Source organism: Globicephala melas, chromosome 9 (assembly GCF_963455315.2).
Source record: "Globicephala melas chromosome 9, mGloMel1.2, whole genome shotgun sequence".
Lineage (NCBI taxonomy): Eukaryota > Metazoa > Chordata > Mammalia > Artiodactyla > Delphinidae > Globicephala > Globicephala melas.
In genome coordinates this window covers 14,039,402-14,060,329 of record NC_083322.1, presented here as the reverse complement: position 1 = coordinate 14,060,329, position 20,928 = coordinate 14,039,402, and the positions used below count along the sequence as shown (strand labels likewise).

Below are 20,928 nucleotides of genomic sequence, written 5' to 3'. Positions count from 1 at the left end.
GGGCTTACCTGGCTGAGATTGAGAGGTCGCTGCTGCCGGTAGGCAGTGGCTCCAGATGAGCTCCCTGAAGAGAGACCGCTGGTGGAGGTCACGTTGCTGGAGGACTTGGACTTGTAGGAGGACGAGTGGTGACTGGTGGTGACTGTGTTGGGAGGAGGAAAAGGTCACAGGTCCATCACAGGCCCTCAGCTGCCCGGAAGACCCTACTCCTTGGGGGACAACAAGTGGTCTTCCAAGAACCCTTTACCGAGACTGGGTGATCACCATTCAGCAGCACTGCCCCAGACCCAGCGACGATGCCGCCTCTGGGCTGGCACCTGGCCTGCGGCTTGGGAGCAAACCCCGCTGGACTTAAAATTACTATCTGGTGACACCGAAAAGCATAAGGAGAGTCTAAGAGACAGAAGGAGAGCTCTCTGCAGCTCCTCGTGTCCCAGCCAGGGGTGCAGCGGGGGGCCATCTGCCGAGATGCAGAGACACGCTGACAGATGCAGCAGCGTACAGAAAACCGAGTCTCAAAAGAGGGACTACATGTCCCAGGGGGAGAAACAGCCGGAATAAAATGAATAGGGCGAGGAAGTTTATATTAAAGAAACCATTCGCGTCAGTTTCGGTGCTGAGTGGTCTGTGAACACCAGCTCCTGGCAGAGTGGGGCTCGTGTCTCCAGGGGGCACAGGCAGAGGACTGTACGCCCGGGTACAGGATGTGCGGAATCAAGTGCGACTGTTCGCCTGCCTCTCAGTGTCTCTCTTGACGTCAGACGTTTCTGTGCTGAAGCTCTGTCTAGATCAAGAGGAAGTGATCCACAGTGACTGCCAAGAAGCCTTTGGCACAGGGAATCCGGACATCCGCCCAAACCTACGTTGTCCTCCGCAGACTCCCCGACTCTAAAACCACTCACGTGTGAGGGAGCTGCCCAGAGTGGGGAGTTTAAGGGGAGACCCTGGTAGCTGAGGGAGAACCGGCAAGACGTACACAGGACCTCAGAGGCAGGTCTGTTTCTTGTGCTGTTCAGCAGAGAATTCAGATTTCCCGGGGCTGAGCATCGTTGGGAAACACAAAAGCCTAATACGGTATCAGTCAGGCACCCTGGGGTCGCGAGTGTAAAATGGGCAAGTCTGGCAGCTCTTGGGTGTGAAGGATGCTAAGAACGAATGAAGCACACACAGTAAGGATCAGGACCTTGACGTAACTGGGTTGGGTCAATTCTGCTACGAACCCCAGGGTGATGAGATCAGGGTCAAAGAGGAGCCGCGTGAGGCTGGGGCCGGCAAGAGAGAATGCTGATAATTGTTGATGGAGAGAAAGCTGAAAAGTGAAGGCAAACCAGAAACCGGGGGACAGGAGACCGGGGAGCACGATGAAGTCAAGGGGAGCCTTCTGCTCCCCGAGGCCACAGTCCCCCTCAAGTAAAGGGAGAGCTGCCTCACTGGGAAGGGGGCAGCGCGTCCTAACGGAGACCCCAAATCCAACCGTGGTTTGGGGCCCAGCGGCCCTCCCATCCTACCCACCGAAGCGCACCCCAGTCGGGGGTGCCCAGGAATTCGTATTCTTCACAAGCTTCCCAGGAGAGCAGGAGCCAGCCCGGCCTTGGTGGACACAGCTGACCTGCATTGTGGAATCGGGGGTCTGCTGCTCAGGCCAAGCTTGGTTAGACTCTCAAAGGCCCTCCAAAGCCTGGGGGGGGGTGGAGGGCGGGGTTCGGAGGACCCACTGTAGGCTGAGGGATGCAAAGCTACAAATGCTGCCTATCAGGAGAACGTTGTGCCCATCGATCAGCCATGGTGCCACCGTGCAGGCATCCAACACTCCCTGCCCTGCAGCGCGTCACCAGCTGTGTCTGCTGCCTGGGCCCAGCTGTGAGTGGAACCTCTCTGCTCCTACTTCAACTCTCTGGGCATTTTGCGGTAATTACATTTCAGGGAGAAACTCTGAGTGCAAGGGATCCACAGCGTGAGGCTGCAAGTGAAGAGATTAGAGGGCTTCAGATGAAATGGGTGTGACAGAGCCAGGCTACCATCATCACGGGCACAGGAAGTGGGACAGGAACTTGTCAAGTTGCCAGAGCAGGGGACCCCAGAATCAGGGAGGGGGTCCTGAAAGGGACCAAGAGATTAAAATAGTAATTTCCTCCTGCAGAGAAAGTGACCATGGAGCGGAGAAGGCAAGTGCTGAAGGTCAAGTTCCGGAGGCGTATTTCGGAGCTGGGAGGACAGTACAGAGCTCTCTGCTCGAGCCTTGCCTAGCTGCTCTCATAGATCTGCTGCCCGGCAACAGCCCTGGGTTCACGGATGGCCCCTGGTGGCCCTGTCTGTCAAGGCAGGTGGGAGAGTGCTTCAATCCTGGGTGAGCCCTGGAGGGACAGCCGCATGGCCGTGGTGGAGTTAGTTAACCTCTCTGTGTTTCCATTTTCTTATCTGGAAAACTGGGAAAGTAACGGTGACTACATGTAGGGTCCTTGTGGGGAGTACGTGAGTTAATGCACGTAGAAGCTTAGTATCTATCTGGCACGTGTTGAGCCCTTAAAGGTGTTAGCTGTGTTAACTACGGTTGATGTCTTTATTAGCGCCCTGTCCCCTGGCCAAAGCGATGCTCAAGGAACAGCTGTCTGCCCCAAGCTGGGACCAGCAAGTTCTGTTTCCTGGGACTGGGAAACTGGAAGCCCGGGGCTCACTGGGTCAGGGTGAAGCAGTGTTCAGAGAGCAGGTGTCGGGCCCCCAGTGGCTCAGACCAAGGAGTTCTGGTTGCTGTCCTGCCTGGGACTTAGTTGTTGAACTTTCTCTCAGCCCTGCACCCTTCCAATAAATTCCTTATTTGCCTTAAGGCAGTGCAGAGTTCACTCTGTTGCCTCCCAGAAGAACCTTAACTGACCCAAGAGACTCGAGGAGGCTACGTGAGAAATAGGGAATCTTCCTGAGCTGAGACCCCCAGAGGGGATTAGCAATGACAGAAAATGGACTGTCACCTGCACAGCCTCCGTCCTGACCTGGGGGGCTCAGGGAAGCCTGGCAGCCCAGTGGAGGTGGCTGAAACGCTTCTCACCTTGGCTGTAAATGGGCCAGCGGGGCCCAGGAGGCTGAGGAAGGCTGCTTTGCTTGATTTCTCCAAGCCTAGGACGACTGAGCTAATGGAGGATATCAGCGTTGAGGAGGACCACGTTCTGGGGGCGGACAGGCACCAGAATGAAGTTCCTTCCTGCCCCTTGCCTGTCACTAGAAAGACCGTGCAGTGTGTCCTCACAGGGGAACATAAATCTCTCTTTCCATTGGGAAACTATACCATGGGCTTCCCCAGAGACAGTGGCACTAGGTGCCTTACTGAGAATAACCTTCCTTTTTTTTTTTTTGGTTGAAAACATCCCTGAGAGATTCTCAGCCCTTCAGCTGTAGCAGTCCTTGTGGAAATGCAGTGGGTGAGTGCTCAAAACCGCCACGGGCGGCCCACAGCTCGACGGCTGATGGTGGAAACGGGCAACGGAGCGTGAAAGGCGTGACCTGTGGGCTCCACAGAGCTGCCTCCCCGCCTCTCGCCATCGTGGTTCCCCACAGAAAACTGTTGCGTGATGTGGGACAAAGCTGGCCCTCAGTCCCCTGACCTGTCTTAACTAGGGGGTTGGACTAGTCTTAAAATTTCAGTAGCTCTCAATTTTGTCACCTTCCACATGCTGGCGCCAGCACCCGGGCCGACAAAGTTCCGAGCTGGAAGACGTCTAGCCTGCGATGATCCGGCCGCTGCCTCGTGCGTCCTCCACCGTATTTAAAAGGCCAAGGGAAATTCAGCACTAGCTACCTTTTCCCCCGCCTTTATCAATTCCTAGAGGTCCTGCGTAAGGTCTACCCTGAGCCAATCCTTATAGACCATCGTCCCGAAGTGTAAAGGGACCGTTACTATTACAGAGTTCCCCTGAGATGTCCTGGAACATGGGCATCCTCGACTTACAACACGCATCGTCTCCTCCCGTAGGTCTACAGTCTCTGATCTGAAATCCCTGGTGTCACTTTTTTTTTTTTTTTTTTTTTTTGTGCCGCACCGCCTGGCTTGTGGGATTTGAGTTCCCTGACCAGAGATCGAACCCGGGCCCTCGGCAGTGAGAGCGCAGGGTCCGAAGCACTGGACCGCCAGGGAATTCCCTGAAATCCCTGGGGTCGGACACTTTTGAAATCAAGAATTTCCGCTTTTAGAAGGTCATGTGGTATATATTCAATATATTAGGTTACCCCCAGTGGAGCCCTGTGCACTACCACGTAATTTAAAAAAAGTGATTATTTCTGCTACAGAATACCGGGACATTTCACCAAGGGGCACAAATATGACTCTGACACAAACAGGAATACGACAAAGGGACTATAAATCGCCTCTAGTTAGTTCAGGTCAGGTTTTACCAACTGACTTTACTGTAAACTTAAAAATCTGGTTTTTGGAGCATTTTGGATTTTAGATTACAGATGAAAAGGAATCTTCCTTCTCCTCCTGTTGGGTAAAAGGGCTGGTCTTGAGGTTTTCAACAACACAGTCTTGAGACCTTCACTGTTATTTAAGCAGGAGAGCCCTTCACACCAAGCTGTGTGCACTTAGGCTGCGATCTTTATACCTGGGGTACGTGCGGGGCTACCTGAGGACCCGAGGGTGCACGGCAAGCAGAGGTTTGAGGGGTCAATGTCCAGAGTCTCACCTTTCAGATGTATCTTTTCCTAAACAGATGCGCCGGCCCTGGGACCCACCGGTTCCCTTACTCGCCTTCTCTCTCATTCACCCTTCTCCCATATTACAAAAGAAAGGCTTCCTTCTCACTCTCTTGAATGTTGAAATGGTGCATTGCCTCCAGGTGTGAGAACCCTAAGGGGCACCCAAATGGGATCATTCCAGAACAAATGGCTCCTGAAGGACAGTCCCGTGAGAGCAAAGACAAGCCCCTCTCAGCAGGAAACACTGAGGGCTGACCAGGCTTGTTTTCTTTCGCTCAGGCGGCCAACTCTTTGCAAACTCCCTACCCCATCCATCCATCCATTCATGAGATACAGCTGAGAAGTGAGGTGGCCATCCCAGGGAGGACTTTTTCTGACAGATGTGAGGTCAGCTCTGGCCTCCTGGGCTGACAACAGGGAGTCTTCTTGAACAGGATCCTTGGGTGAGGACCTACTACCACCCGGGGCTTAGCAGCTTTCCCGTAACAAGATGGCGAACAGCAGGGAACCAGAAAACCAGCCTCCGGAGAGATGCTCCTGGCCGCCCCGGCCCCAAATTACCTGGCCCCAGGCTGTCACACTCCACCAGCGCCTCGCTGGCCTGGGTTTTCAGGGGCGGCACGATGATGGTCCGGGGGTTCCCGGTGCAGTGCGACTCCAGGTTCCCCTTGGTGTCGAAGGTGGCGGCGCTGTGCCCGGAGCGGTGCTGCACGGCGTAGGGGCTGGTGATGCTAGAGGAATCGGAGTAGGGAGAGTCGTGGACCGTGACACAGCTGATGACGTTTTTTCTCTGCTTGGACACAGGGCTGGAGATGGAAGGGGAGAAAGCAGGACTGTGAGAGGCTGGGGAGGGAGACACCAAACTGACGGCGAAGAGCCTCTCTGTGCTCTGGGGCAGGGGCGGGGACAGGCAGAGCCGGAGACTGGGTGGGAATGTGACTTCTGCTCTCCAGAACCCTAGCGGGGAGGCACAAGTGTCACCAGTCTGACCAGTGGGGGTGGGGGAATATGTGAGGACGGGAGAAGGGGCTGGAGGGGGGCTCACAGAAGCTTCTGGAAATGGGGGCAAGAGAAACTTCCGGGCAGGCCTGGGCTGTCCCCTGTGCAGCCGCGCTCAGCTGACCTACCGGGGAGGTGCGTGCAGCACAGAGCTGTGTGGCAGTGCCCTCTGAGCCACCGGAAGGGGACACGAAAGCAAACAGAGAACCCAGCCAGACCCAGGCCACCTGAGGCCCAGGTGTAGGAGAAAAACACCGCCGGGAAGGGAACAACATAAGCTCGGGAGGCTCGGGACCTGGAAGACCCAGCCAATTTAGGCAGGAGGGAACAGGACATCCAGGAGGAACCGGGACGCAGTGAGAGGGACGGGAGAGAGTGAGGCTCTGAGCACGCTGATCCCACACACAGCAGCGACCCAAAACCTCTGAGTCCCCTTCTTAGGAGAGGCCCAGCCCTCCTGCAGCTTCCCCTCTGCCTGGCCGACGATGGGGTGGGGGACCGGCACCGTATCTGGGTGAGGGCAGAGATGCTGAGTCTGTGAGGGCGTGGCTCTGAATCCCTGGTTTTCATCCTATAACTGAGACTTAATACACTGATACCAGGAGGTATCAGGAGGAACTGGCTTTGGATGGCTCTGGGCCAGCACATTTTTTCCGGAGATATTTATGTTTGGTTCCTTTGGGAACCAATTCTGTCTGCCTCCAAACTAGTGAGAGGCTGGTGCGATGACGAATATGGAATCTGTTGCTTATTGGGAAAGTTTTAAAAATGGATTTTCATCTATTTTTGTATATTGATCGTCTATTTTTAAGAAATATCTATTGCCTAAATAAGACGGTCAGTTTGCAACTACTTTGCTAAGAGAAGAAGCTGGTATTTATAGAGCACCTAATGCAGCCACAACACCCGCTCCAGGTGTCTAGCCCAAGGTCACACAGTCAGCCACAGGCCACATTCCAAGATCAATCCTACCACCACTAAGGGCGGCAGAGAAATGAGGGAACTCGAGCCCCAGGAAGTGGGAGGACAGCAGGGCTGCTAGCCTACAAAAGGCTGAGGGGCTGGGAGTGAGCCCGCAGGGGGCCTGACGCCCTGCTCCCTGGACCCTGCCCTGCTGACATCTGGGCCAGATAATTCTTCTGGGGCTGCATATTCTGTCCTCCCCGGTTCAGGGTAGAAGGGTCCCTCCCTAACTGTGTCTGTGGATAAGGACACACGCCTGGCAGACAGATGTCTAACGTCAGCATGTGCTGGTGGTGTAGCTGTCCAACCTCTGAGCGATTCAGTCTCCTTATCGGTGAGATGTATATTAATAGTACCTATGCCACAGGCTTGTTTTGAGAAGTGAGAAAATACATGCAAAGTGCTTTGGATGGTGCACGACACCATTTATAGTAAGTATACTCTAAAAACTAGCTTCTAGATGAATGGATAAAGAAGATGTGGCACGTATATATAATGGAATATTACTCAGCCATAAAAAGAAATGAAACTGGGTCACTTGTAGAGATGTGGATGGACCTAGAATCTGTCATACAGAGTAAAGTAAGTCAGAAAGAGAAAAACAAATATCGTATATTAACACACATACGTGGAATCTAGAAAAATGGTACAGATGAACCTATTTGCAGGGCAGGAATAGAAAGGCAGACGTAGGGAACAGACATGTGGACACGGCAGGGAGGGGAGGGTGGGATGAATTGGGAGATTAGGTTTGACATAAATACACTACCATATGTAAAACAGATAGCTAGTGGGAACCTGCCGTATAGCACAGGGAGCTCAGCCTGGTGCTCTGTGATGGCCTAGTTGGGTGGGATGGGGGCGGGGTAGGGGCGGGAGGGAGGTCCAAGAGGGAGGGGATGTATGTATGCGTATGGCTGATTCACTTCGCTGTGTGGCAGAAACTAACACAACATTGTAAAGCAACTATATTCCAATTAAAAAAAAAAGCTAGCTTCTACCATGATTATTATTAGTGTTACTTCATTTAAAAACAGGTGAAAACAGGTTTGCAAAAAACATCTCTAGGCAAAATGAATTCTATGAAGGTACATACTTGCTGGAAAAGTTTCTAGTCTAGGAATAAACCAGAGATTGATACGAAAGAAGTTAAAACTCATCAGTTAGGTATCTTAGAGATCTATGCTAGGTGCTACAGGGAATTTCTGTATAAAGAAATATAATACATGTCTCCGCTCTTGGAGGAGATTAACATCTCAGTGGGGGACTGTATAAAAACATGACAAGTTAAACAGTAAAATCTTTAAAATAATCAGTTAAAGAGAAGGGATGTCATAAAGACTTCCACGATGAACTGTCAAGTGAGCTGTGCAGATGATAATTAAGAACTCAAAAGAAGGTGAGGAATGAACTGATTGCATATATTTATAGTTCTTCATGCTAACTTTGATAAAATGGATATATCTTAATTAATAAAGAACTACACTTCCTACTTATAACAGTTTAAATGCAAAAAGCCCATATGCTTGTTGCTCAAACATAGTTTGAGGTAAACAGTTACCGTATGACCCAGCAATTCTGCTCTAGGTTAAGTACGAAATGGAACTGAAAGCAGAAACTAACAGATACTTGCATGCTAACGTTCACTGCAGCATTATTCACAATAGCCAAAGGTGGAAATAACCTCAGTGCCCATCAGTGGATCAATGGATAAACAAAATGTGATACAGCCACACAATGGAATATTATTCAGCTATAAAAATGAATAAAGTTCTGATATATACTACAATATGGATAAGCGTTGAAAACATTACACTAAGTGAAATAAGCCAGACACAGAAGGACAGACACTGTGTGATTCCACTTATACGATGTTTCTAGAATAGGCACATTCACAGAGACAGATGCAGATCAGAGGTTACCGGGGGCTGAGGGAAGAGGAGTTGGGGAGTTACTGCCTAATGGGTACAGAGTTTCTGTCTGAGGTGAATGAAAAGTTTTGGCAATAGTGGTGATGGCTGCACACACTGTGAATGTATTTAATGTCACTGAATTGTACACTTATAAATGGTTAAAATGGCAAATTTTATTATATATGTAGTACCACAACTTAAAAAATTAATGTAATAGGCCAAAACCCATTTAACTGTACACTTTAAATGGATGAACTGTATGGCACGCAAATTCTATCTCAAGTTTTTAAAAGTCCATATGCTTATTCAGAAACAAGAAAACAGGCTTCCCTGGTGGCGCACTGATTTGAGAATCCGCCTGCCAATGCAGGGGACATGGGTTTGAGCCCTGGGCTGGGAAGTTCCCACATGCCGCGGAGCAACTAAGCCCGTGCACCACAACTACTGAGCCTGCGCTCTAGAGCCCGCGAGCCGCAACTACTGAGACTGTGTGCTGCAACTACTGAAGCCCGTGGCTCTAGGGCTCGTGCGCCACAACTACTGAGCCCACGTGCCACAACTACCGAAGTCCGCGTGCCTAGAGCCCGTGCTCCGCAACAAGAGAAGCCACCGCAATGAGGAGCCTGTGCACCGCAACGAAGAGTAGCCCCCACTCTCCACAGTTAGAGAAAGCCCACGCACAGCAACGAAGACCCAACACAGCCAAAAATAGATAAATAAAATAAATTTATATATATATATATATATATATATAAAAGGAAGCAAATGATATCATTGGGGAGGGGACGACTGAGATCTGGCAGAAGAACTAGAAAGTGGGGCGCCAGGGAAAGGCCCCATGCCTGGAAAGTAGGGACAAGGGCCCCAAGGGCAGCAGGAATTGTGGAAAGCTGTGAAACTGGGAGGAACCCTGAGAGGAAGGAGAGCCGCCTTAAAAAGCATAGACACGTCCTGGCTACTGTCAATAGAGCTGCAATGAATGCAGTGAGGTGGATGGACCTAGAGTCTGTCACACAGAGTGAAGTAAGTCAGAAAGAGAAAAACAAATACTGTATGCTAACACATATATATGGAATCTAAGAAAAAAAGAAAAGTCATGAAGAACCTAGGGGTAAGATGGGAATAAAGACACAGACCTACTAGAGCATGGGCTTGAGGACACAGGGAGGGGGAAGAGGTAAGCTGTGACAAAGTGAGAGAGTGGCATGGACATATATACACTACCAAATGTAAAAGAGATAGCTAGTGGGAAGCAGCCGCATAGCACAGGGAGATCAGCTCGGTGCTTTGTGACCACCTAGAGGGGTGGGATAGGGAAGGTGGGAGGGAGACACAAGAGGGAGGGGATATGGGGATATATGTATATGTATAACTGATTCACTTTGTTATAAAGCAGAAACTAACACACCATTGTAAAGCAATTATACCCCAATAAAGATGTTAAAAAAAAAAAGCATAGACAGGTGAAACCTGCAACTGCTTTCTGTGGGCGGGTGACGGAGGTGGTCTGCGAGCCACGCGGTTAAAGGAACGCCCAGCCCTCCACCTCCACCCTCCCAACCCCCCCCCCACCGGCACCATCACAAAACGCTCCCCGGACCAGGGTCAGCGCCGGAGGCCATGAGCATGCAGCTCCAAGTGTCCTGCCCTTCACTCTCAGCTTCGGTCACAGCCAGTTCTGCCTGATTAAATGACACACACACACAGTGACTCATCTGGTCATCTCACAAAACGCAGAAATGTTCTGCTGCAGATGCATGGTCTGTGGGTGGCGGACCCCACGCGAAGAACAGAGGCTGGCTGCTCCCAAATGTGTCCTGGGAGCTCGTGCTCTAGTCCTGGTGCTGCTGTCCATTTATTGGTGTGACCTCGGGCAGTGGCCTGGATATTGGGGTGACCCTGGATGTCCCTCCAGCTCTAACCTGCTATGACATCCGTTAGGGAGGGTGGCCTTAAAGGAGCCATCGTGATGGTCCCTTGAAGATTCATTATTAAAGACACTTAAAATAGGATTCGCTTTACTCCTAATTTGGAGAGAAAATAAATCCTTTTAGTAAGTGTACCTTATATGTTGACCCAGACCCAGACAATTCCTGCTGACTATATATCCTCCTTAGGTTCTGAATAGTTTAGAAAATGAGCAAATTAAACACACACACACACCCCCCACACCACTAAGTTTGGCCAAGCCGCAATAAAATTCAAGTTGGACATATTTGGAATTCTTCAATTGTAGAAATTGTGGAGAAGCTTCAGCTCAATATGAGTACGAATTCTCTGACAACTGGAATTATCTGAACATACAAGGGGCCGCTTAATGAATCAGTGAGCTTCCTGTCACTGAAGGAAAGCTTTCTGGCAAAAGTCTTGTAACAACTGACAGCTTGGTCTAGATGACCCCTCAGAATTGGGGGCCATCTCCCGACAGAAATGTTGAGGAATTCTGCATGTCAGGATCTTGTCATCTACACCAAGGAGTGTGGGAGAAAACCTCTCCGAACTCCTCGTGGGTCCCATCCCTTTTATCTGATCTGGCAGTCCCCGTGCCCAAGGAGCAGAGAGGTACAACACAGTCTAATGCTGATCTACCTATCTCTTTGGATTTACACGTGACAGGTTTGGAAAAGGTGAATTCATTCGATAGCTCTGTTTTTAATCTCTTCTATTGTTAGAAATCTCTGTGCTCTACCTGATGTACTATGCAGATTAGAGAACAAATGAGAAATTGTTAAACGAGTCAGCTTAAAAAATGAGCACACGGGCTTCCCTGGTGGCACAGTAGTTAAGAATCCGCCTGCCAGGGCTTCCCTGGTGGCGCAGTGGTTGAGAGTCCACCTGCTGATGCAAGGGACGCCGGTTCGTGCCCCGGTCCGGGAAGATCCCACATGCCGCGGAGCGGCTGGGCCCGTGAGCCATGGCCGCTGAGCCTGCGCGTCCGGAGCCTGTGCTCCGCAACGGGAGAGGCCACAACAGTGAGAGGCCTGCGTACCGCAAAAAAAAAAAAAAAGAATCCGCCTGCCAATGCAGGGGATAGGGGTTCGGGCCCGGTTCAGGAAGATCCCACATGCCGCGGACCAACTAAGCCCGTGTGCCACAACTACTGAGCTTGCACTCTAGAGCCACAACTACTGAGCCCACATGCCACAACTACTGAAGTCCCTGCGTCTAGAGCCCGTGCTCCGCAATAAGAGAAGCCACCACAATGAGAAGGCTGTGCACCGCAAGGAAGAGTAGGCCCTGCTCGCCACAACTAGAGAAAGACCGCACGCAGCAATGAAGACCCAACGCAGCCAAAAATAAATTAAAAAAAAAAAAAGCTAATCACTTAGAAACTGTAAAAAAAAATGAGCACACGTTTGACATTACTACTATGGGTTCTTTTGGCTCCTACGTGTCTATTCTACTGGGCTTCATCCCACTGTAGTGTCTAATTATTATTGATAGCTTATCAATCCCATTATGAATTGGTTAATGGAAGTGAGAAACAGTGATAGGAGAAGAATGAGAGATACTTGTTTAAGTGGTCTCGACAGAACATCACTTCCGAATAAAAACCAAAGCTGCCAGAGTTCATGACTGCCTTGCGTTGTGATGGCAAGAGATGATTTTCATCATTTTAAAATGATGAAAAGAAATAAGGAGCTAAGTAAAGAAATCAGCCTCAATGGAGAAAACACTGCTGGAAGATCAGACACAAATCTGTGACCCCTTCTCTGTAGGACCCTAACTGGAATGTGCTTCTGATTTCCATTTGCCAATCACCATCAATTCTGTCCTCCAAGACCTGAGTCAAAACTCATCTCCACCAATGAACTTTCCATGACTTATTTCATGCCTCTGATGCCATAATCAATGCTATATGTGAAAAATACTGCTCTTCTGTTACTATGACATTGATTACTAAACACAGGAAACGATTACTGAATGCACAACTACTGTTCAAAGTCTCCTGCATGTTTTATCCCCTCTAATCTTCACAGCAAAACTACGAGGTGAAGAATATTACAACTTTCATTTTAAGAACAACTAACTTCAGATGTGGAGAGCTTAGGTCACTTGGTTGTTCAAGGTCACACAGCTGGTTAGGGGCAAAGTCAGGTTGGAACCAAGAGCTAGAATTCTTCTTCTTTTTCTTTTTGTGACTAAGTGTGGTCTTAGTTTATTTATTTAAAAAATTTTTATTTTATTGTGGTAAGAATATGCAACATGAGATCTACCTTCATAAAATTCTAAGTATACAATACAGTGGTGATGACTATAGCTGTGACGCTGTACAGCAGATCTATAGAGCTTATTCATCTCAACTGAAGTGTATGCCTGTTGGTCAGTGACTCCCCATTTCCCCCTACCCACAGTCCCTGGCAACTGAGATTCCACTCTTTGATTCTGTGAATGTGACTCTTAGAGAGCTCACGTAAGAGGTTTTTTGCATACTGCACATTTCCTTCAAGGCTGAACAGTACTCCACTGTAAGCACATGCTACATTTTCTTTATCCATTCATCTGTCCATTCATCTGATGGACACTTAGGCTGTTTCCACATCTTGGCTATTGTGACTAATGCTGCAATCCACATGGGAGTGGCTACCTCTCTGAGGTCCTGATTTCCATTCTTTTGGATAAATACTCAGAAGTGGTACTGCTAGATCATATGGCAGCTCTATTTTTAATTTTTCTGAGGAACTTCCATACTGTTTTCCATAGCGGCTGCACCAATTTGTATTCCCACCAACGGCGCACAAGAGTTCCAGTGTCTCCACGTCCTCCTCGTCAACACTCGTTATCTTTTCTTTTCGATAATAGCCATCCCGACAGGTGTGACGTGATATCTCATCGTGGTTTTGGTTTGCATTTCCCTGATCACGAATAACGTGGAGCAGTTTTCATATGGCTGTTGGCCCCGTACGTGTCTTCTGTTAAGAAACGTCGGTCCCAGTCCTTAGCCCACTTTTAAATTAGGTTGTTATTTTTTTCGCTGTTAGGTTGTCCAGAGCCTGCACTCCCTTTTAATCACTAGCTACACAGCCCCCTCCTACCCGCGAGACTGAGAACGTAAGGCAACGGAGACTGTTCCTGCTGCTTCCACCAGGGGCACAGCTGGTGACGGTGGTCTCCTCCAAGCATGGGCCATGGGGTTGTTCGCATGGACAGCTGTCCCAGCCGATGGAGGTGACAGCTCCCAAGCCGGCCACCTGCACAGGCGTGCGCACGGCTCGCTATGCTGTTCCCACTCCCTCTCCGCCCAGCTAGAAATAAATACAAGGCCGACTGCTTTTAACCAGCCCTTCATGTGAAAAGAGGGGCCAGGCGACGATGCCACCAGGCCAGTGTACTTCCGATGTATCATGTGCCTTCCAATTTAAAGTCATTAGTGAGAACCAAAAAACTCTACATTTTAAATTGGGTACATACATTACATTCGCGTTACATTATCCACATGTTTATATCTATGTGTATGTCTCTCGACATACACACACACACATCCGTGTCACCATTACGGTCACTTTTTACATGACTACCTTCTGGAGAAATCTGAAACAGGGCCTAGAAGGAGCGAAGGGTGGCCCCAGTCCTCACGCATCATGCACAGCAGCAGGTGTTCACTCTCCCTCCACCTCCTGCGCTCCAGCCTGCGAGTCTCTCCCGATCGCGCTGGGTCCATCCGCTGGGCATGGCTCTGCCCTGTGCTTCCCAGCCGGCTCCTGCCCTCCACCCTCTGCCCGGCAGAAGGCAGGGAGGACACCACGAAGTCGCTACACGTCTGTGAAAGCTTTGTAACGTGCGGCAGTGTTAGGACAGGTGGCTGGGGACAGTCCGGTGCAGTGTCTCCTCTTCAAAACACGGCGCTTTCATAAAATGCACCCCCTTAACCACTGGGGTGTTTGTTTTTTTTTTTTAATAGATTTATTTATTTATTTATGGCTGCGTTGGGTCTTCGTTGCTGCGCGCAGGCTTTCTCTAGTTGTGGTGAGCGGGGGCTACTCTTCGTTGCGGTGCGCGGGCTTCTCATTGCGGTGGCTTCTCTTGTTGTGGAGCACGGGCTCTAGGCGCGTGGGCTTCAGTAGTTGTGGCTCGTGGGCTCTAGAGAGCAGGCTCAATAGTTGTGGTGCACGGCCTTAGTTGCTCCGCAGCATGTGGGATCTTCCCAGACCAGGGCTCGAACCCGTGTCCCCTGCATTGGCAGGCGAATTCTTAACCACTGAGCCACCAGGGAAGCCCCCCACTGGGGTGTTTTGAACGTAACCCTGTAATAAAGATGCAGTAGAGTTCCCTCGACAAAACATCCTCTGTTCATCTGTGGGGTGTAACTCAACACCGCAAAGCAACGGGCCCTCCAGATGGCGCTGCGAGTTGGGTCCTTTGCTTCTTCCCTCGACTTGACTCTGATGCCACTAGCACAGCACAATGTTGGCCTAAGTGGGTGTGTGCGCTTTTCCACTGATAAGTGGATGTTAATTTTTCAGGCTGTCTTTTGAGCAGCAGTACATCAGCTTCCTGACTGTGCCTTTTCTATAGTAATTTCTCTAGATTTTCAATTTAGTGTAAAAAAGAACATTTGGGGTCACATTTTTTTTTGCGTAAACATTTTCAGAGTGATCCCTGTTTAAAATACGTAGCGATCCTGATGAATCAATCTTCTGCTGAAGCTCACATTTTCGTCACATTAACGGTAACACACTCCCAAAGTGATGCAGAACATAGCAGTGCCCTGATGACCTAAGTCAATGAACCCCGGCTACCAGAAATAGCTAATTGAACGAACAGATGAATGAATGAGTAATGGAGACTGGGCAAAATGATTTCTAACTGATCAGCTGAAATGAGCCACTCCGGTCACACACTTTGGAAGACTGTATGATGCAGCCTCATGGCCTCTAAAAGACAGTTTCAGCACAAGGCAAGGTTGGCAGAAGGGTCTGAATAATAAGACGTGCACCCATAAACTTTCTCCAAGGAAAGTTCAAGGGAGAAAAGATAGCTTATTCAGCACGTGTGGACAGCCAAATGCTCCTCTGATCAAAGTCATTTAAATATATTTAAAATAGGACTGGTCCTACTTCCTAATCCTGGGGGACCCAGAAAAATATCTGTTTGCTATCTTTAGGCAAATTCTCTAGCCATGACCACAGGGCCCCCTCGTCCAACATCGAGAAAGAGGAGGCTGCTGGGTCTTCCTTGGCCTCCTCACTTTTTCAAATCTTCTTAAAGAATGAGAAGAGCTGACTTCTGCCCTGCCTGCTGCTAGAGCCCCAGCACTCTGACCAATCAATGCCTCGCCCCAGTCAGGGCTCAGTGAACGTACCCTGGACTCTCCCACTGCCCTGGCCTGGTGCCCTGCACACGGTGGGTGTGACCATGGGTGTGGGCATGGTGGTGGTCAGAGGAAGCACAGGACACAATTTATAATGTGTTGAATTAATGACTGAAGAGAAATCAATTATTTTTGCCGGTAATAAAGACTGCCATTTCCTCAATGTCACAGAACCTGAATCCTAATTCTGCTACTTAGAACTTTGTCAATCTGGGTGAGTCACCTACCTTTCTTGGGCCTCAGTTTTCTCATCTATCAAATGGGACTACAACTACTGGCCTTGTATATTCCATCGAATGATGCACAGAAAGTGCAGGTGGGAACACCTGGGGAATGTTTGTTACGACTCCCCTCCTCCCTAATTCACTCGCCCCCAGCCTGCCCCTCACGCTCTGGAGTCCTCCTTACAAGAGGAATTGCTGACCGTCCACCTAACCTGGCAACGAACAGTGCCACATACTGGGGGGCAGGAATGATAATTTTGCTTTGGCATTCTTCTGAAAATTCTAGGCAATTATCAGCTGGTCCCAGAGATTTAGTGACAAGCTTAGTCCTAAAAAAGGTGGATTTACCATTATTTGTCTCACGTCGGCTCTAAAAGACGCTGCCATGTGGTCCGTGCTCACCACCCCTGTGAGCATCACCCCCCCCCCCACCCCGCTCTCTGGCTGCTGTGTTGAGGCTGAGTCACGTGATGGGGAGCGATCGGCATTTCAGGCAGAGTTACAGGGCTAGCACTGGGGGTGGGCCGCAAATAGGAAATGCGGTCAGGGACACAGAAGATCAGAATCGAGGTGCTCACAGCTGGGAGAAATCAGGTTTGGGAACAAGAACGGTTAGGGTCTAGGAGGGAAGTCTCCACGGTTCACACTGGAGCACTGACAGGTAGAGAAGCTTCCAGCTGGAGGGCTGCACCTGGGGGCACGTCCTTGTTTTCCCAGGACTGATGCTTTCCCACCAGCTCCTCAGCAGCTCCTCGCAAAGCTGGCCACGCCCACCTAAGGAGAGACCCTCAAATCTCCCTTTCCAATCTGAAGTCCCTTCTTTCCTTGCCTCCCGCTTCTTCTCTCTGATCAGCGGCCCCACGTGCTCTTGATCCCTTCTGCCCACCTCTGAGGCTCCGCCCAACACCTATCTCGCTGGAATTTGCAGTCTCACCTCCTCTACCCACTGTCCACACCCATCAGGACCTTTGACCTTGGAAAGCCTCCTCTCCCCTGCTACTTCCTCAAGCTACTTCCCCCTTGAATCCCCACAGGCCTCTGCTAGTTTCTAGGGGGCTGACATTCTGTTTCATGTTATGATGATTTGCAAGCGTCTTACCGAGCTTATTACCCTGCAAACCTCCTGAGGACAGAGGCTGTCTACCTTATTTATGTAGCACCTGTGGTTCTGACTGTAATATCTTACCAGTGGGGCCAATAGATATTTACTGTGTTAAAGTTTGCCATAATTCTGATATCTAAGAACGAGTAATCGTATTTCCCCGTTTCTTTTCTCATTACAAAATGCAGTCACATTAACGTGGTCACATTACACGGTGGGTTCGCTATGAATAAAATAGCTACTGGTTTCTGTTTGATCCTCCTCAGACTCAAATACACTTTCCTGTCTTCCTGGGTCCTAAAACATTCCTTTAAGGATCATTTGATCCCTCCAGAAAACACTATCATCCCATTCTGTGCGCTCCCCTCACACCTGTGCGCTGCCGACACCCGTCTCGATTACGCACTGGCCTCAGCCTGCAGCTTCCCCCATTTGGCGGAACCTCTCTGGTGCGTTGCGTTCCCCTGGGCAGGCAGGCCGTCCCCTGCGCTTTCCACTGTATGAAGCTCTGGTACTCAGCAGCCCACTGTCGCTGTCTGTGGTTGTCGCTTACACATGCACCTGGCAGTCAGCTCCTTCCCTGCTCTCCCCTACGTCTTGACTCACTCGTGAAGTCACCAAGGTCCTCACATGCTGTCAAGTACCCCAGTTCTCTTCTTTCTGGGCCCCGGAGCTGCTGCGGAAGCAGCCTGTGCTTTGGCTCGCTTTGCGCTCACGTCCCCGGCAGCGGCCTGACAGGTGGAGAGATGGCTCTCTCATCCTCCTTCTCCTCAGACCCACTATTCAATTCTCTCTGGAGCACAGAGGTCGAGATTCTGTGTCAATTCAAATGTCAAAATGATATTCCAATCTAGTCAGTTGTCGGATTTTAAAATCACCTTTTCCAGTTGTGGCAAAGGGCTGTGGAGGTTTCTGGTCCTTCTCGTGCCTGATGCTACAGATGTGTGCACCAGCTGCTCCAGGCCAGGGGCAGGGCTGGAGCCGGAGCCGGGAGGAGCCTTCCTCTTTGGGAAGGGCCTGCGAGGCACGCGGCACTGGGCAGGATGGGGTATTGACTCAACTTGGGACTGTCCTCCAAAAGGAAACTGAGCCCAGTTCTGGAACAGGCAGCCTGGGAATGGAGCACTGAGCCCCATCCCCCCGTCCCCGTGGCCCCTCTAGCGCCTGGCCCAATGCTAGGACCAGAAATGCTCCGCGATATGCTTCTCTGAGACGCACTGAAGCCTAGGCTGGGCCACTAAAGAGGACACTGGAATGAAAGATACACTAGCCCTATCTTGAGAAGATAAGACACTGAGTTCATTATAAAGATGGGAACGGGATGCCCCATGCAGGAAGAAATAGCTGTAGTGAGAATGTCTGAATCAGTCTATCTGCATATCTTGTAATGATTTTAAGTGTAGGAATTTATTATCTAATCAAAAGGATCTGTGATTATAATCAGGGACATTGTATCCAATCAGCAATTAGTAATTCGGGCCTAACTGTGAATGTTAAGCTTCACATCAGGTCATGGGATGTGCGCCGACTGGCAGCGTGGGGCAGGCCTCCCTGCCCAGGTCCTGGATCCCAAAGGGAGGAGCCAGCAGGTTGGGACTGTGAGACTTTGGATCTACAAGGTCCCGAGGCAAGGGGGTGCTGAAGGCCAGGGGACCGACCGTTCAGAGGGGCAAGTTCCAGGGGACCATCAGACAGCCCAAGCTCACACCGCACTCCGTTGCAGTCTGGCTGGAAAGTGTAGAGAAGAGGCTCTGGCACTAGGGTGAACCGTCTCGCAAATATAATAAATATTTCTTCCCTCTCCCCAGGAAGCATATAGAGAGTGAAATGAGTTCTTACTGCTTTGGAATAAACAGCAATGCTCTCTGGGTGAAGAGCCAACTGGCAGTTCAATAGACGGGGTTAATCAGACACAGGAAACTTTCTGATTAATTGGACAATTACCTCAAATTCTGAGAGAGCCAAGGCAGTGTTAGAGAAACAGCCTGACCAACTAGGAATAAATTCAATAGCCCGAGGCAGAGATTTTTAGCGCACGAGGCTCGAAATACACTGGCACCGTGTGCCTGATTTTTATGGCCTCACGTCCCCCAAGGGTAAAGGGCCTGTGACTATTTTTTAAGACCAAAGTGACTCAAAATCATTTCGGCTTTCAACAATTATGGAAAATCTGTTTGACATTCCCTTGAAATCACCTTAGGGCTCCAGGACACGGCAAAGCCAAAATTCAGGGGCCGGGAGAGAGGGGTCATCACGCTGGACGATGCAAGGTGGTCCAGATCCACCATAACTGTCTCCGTGCGAGACGGAAACGCAACTCCGCTCCCTCCTGGAGTCTGAAGGTGGCACAGCCTCACCTGGCGGGGGCATGCTTCTGCTCCTCCTCTTCATCCGTGTCGCTGCTGATGGTGATGACGCTGACCGTGGGGCTGGGGGTGTCAGGAATGACTATCGTCTGCCGCTGCCGCTCCCTGGTGGTGCTGGAGGCCCCGTCGCCCCAGCCGCACGTGACGGAGGAGCTGCAGGCCGGGCTGCTGTGCACCAGGGCGCAGCGCGGAGGCGTGTTCTCCTTGACACGCTTGGACCGCTGCGGGGAGCTGACGGCCTGAGAGGAGGACACCTCACAGGTGGAGACGTTTCTGGAACGACAAAGCCACACACGCTCACGGAGAGGGTCAGACCCGGCAGCTCCTTCCGAGGGGCTCAACTGTCTAGAAACACCAGCTTTGCCAAGTCTCCATAAAACAGGCAGAGGACCAGGGCACTCAGACCTAATGTGACTGCAGAAGCGGCTGCCTGTGGAGCTCTCTCTTCCAGTTAGCTGCGACACGGACGGGGGCAGCAGCCTGGTCTTCTCTGGGCTCTGGCCTGGCCCCCTGCACCCGCCCCCAGCGGGACAAAGGGAGTAGTCAGGGCTCTCAGGAGAGGGCACAGGGCTGTGACCCAGGACTGGGCTGGTCTTGTGGGGGCAGACGTAACGCCCAGGATTTCAGGAGTGTCTGCCCCAATGCGGCCCCCTGTCTTCAGGGTCGAGGCCCAACTCCCTGAGCTCAATCTGGTCATCCTCCCCAATGTATTTAGCTCTTGTTTGAGAGGTGGAAGAAAAGGTATCTGCACAGAAAGCTTTAGTTTCCTTGCTAATGGCTGGTTTACCACTGATTAAACTAAAACACTCACTTCCTAAGAGTTCCTGGATCTAAAGGATCTAATGTTAAAGTTTAGCTTTCCCTTCTTCCTCCTTTTATGGACATGACCATAAAAGTATCTGTGTGGGTATAAGTTTTCAAAGAACGATTTTTTTGGATTTTGACACATGGGCATCACAGGAACCTTACCAGTCTGTTTCAATTGCAATGAAAAATCAGGAAAAATGCAAGAGGAAAAGGTATGCTTAAAAAGGGACCTTTTAATCTTGATTTTGATCAACTCAAAATTACTTATCAAATCAGCCAATGTAGTTTCTGGTAACTTTGGAGAAAAAAATACCTTACCTTTTCCCCTCCCCATCAACCCTTGCTGACCTTGGTCATATCTGTACAGTGAGATCAAAGCCAGCCTATGATGAAACTTAAGACTGTGATATGTCCTTAGAGATTCTAGCATCTTCTAGCTAAAGGGATGGCAATAAAGATGAAAATAATTCCATAAAGGCAGATCTATTTAATTTTCTATTTAGTTGATATCAGATATGTTGCTTGTTCCTTCTGGGGGGCTCGTAATAAGAAGTGT

At 50.1% G+C, this 20,928-nt stretch overlaps 1 protein-coding gene across 2 annotated transcripts in view; it reads right to left on the bottom strand.

Annotated features, from left to right (window-relative positions):
- HIPK2 (homeodomain interacting protein kinase 2) overlaps positions 1-20,928 on the bottom strand; it is a 194,378-nt gene that overhangs the window by 8,916 nt on the left and 164,534 nt on the right. For both annotated transcript variants that reach the window (XM_030853979.2, XM_030853981.2), the window contains exons 12-14: positions 19,557-19,838; positions 5,248-5,492; positions 9-142 (exon numbers count right to left, since the gene is read on the bottom strand). In XM_030853979.2, coding sequence (XP_030709839.1) covers positions 9-142; positions 5,248-5,492; positions 19,557-19,838 — 661 coding nt within the window. The remainder of the gene's footprint in view (positions 1-8; positions 143-5,247; positions 5,493-19,556; positions 19,839-20,928) is intronic.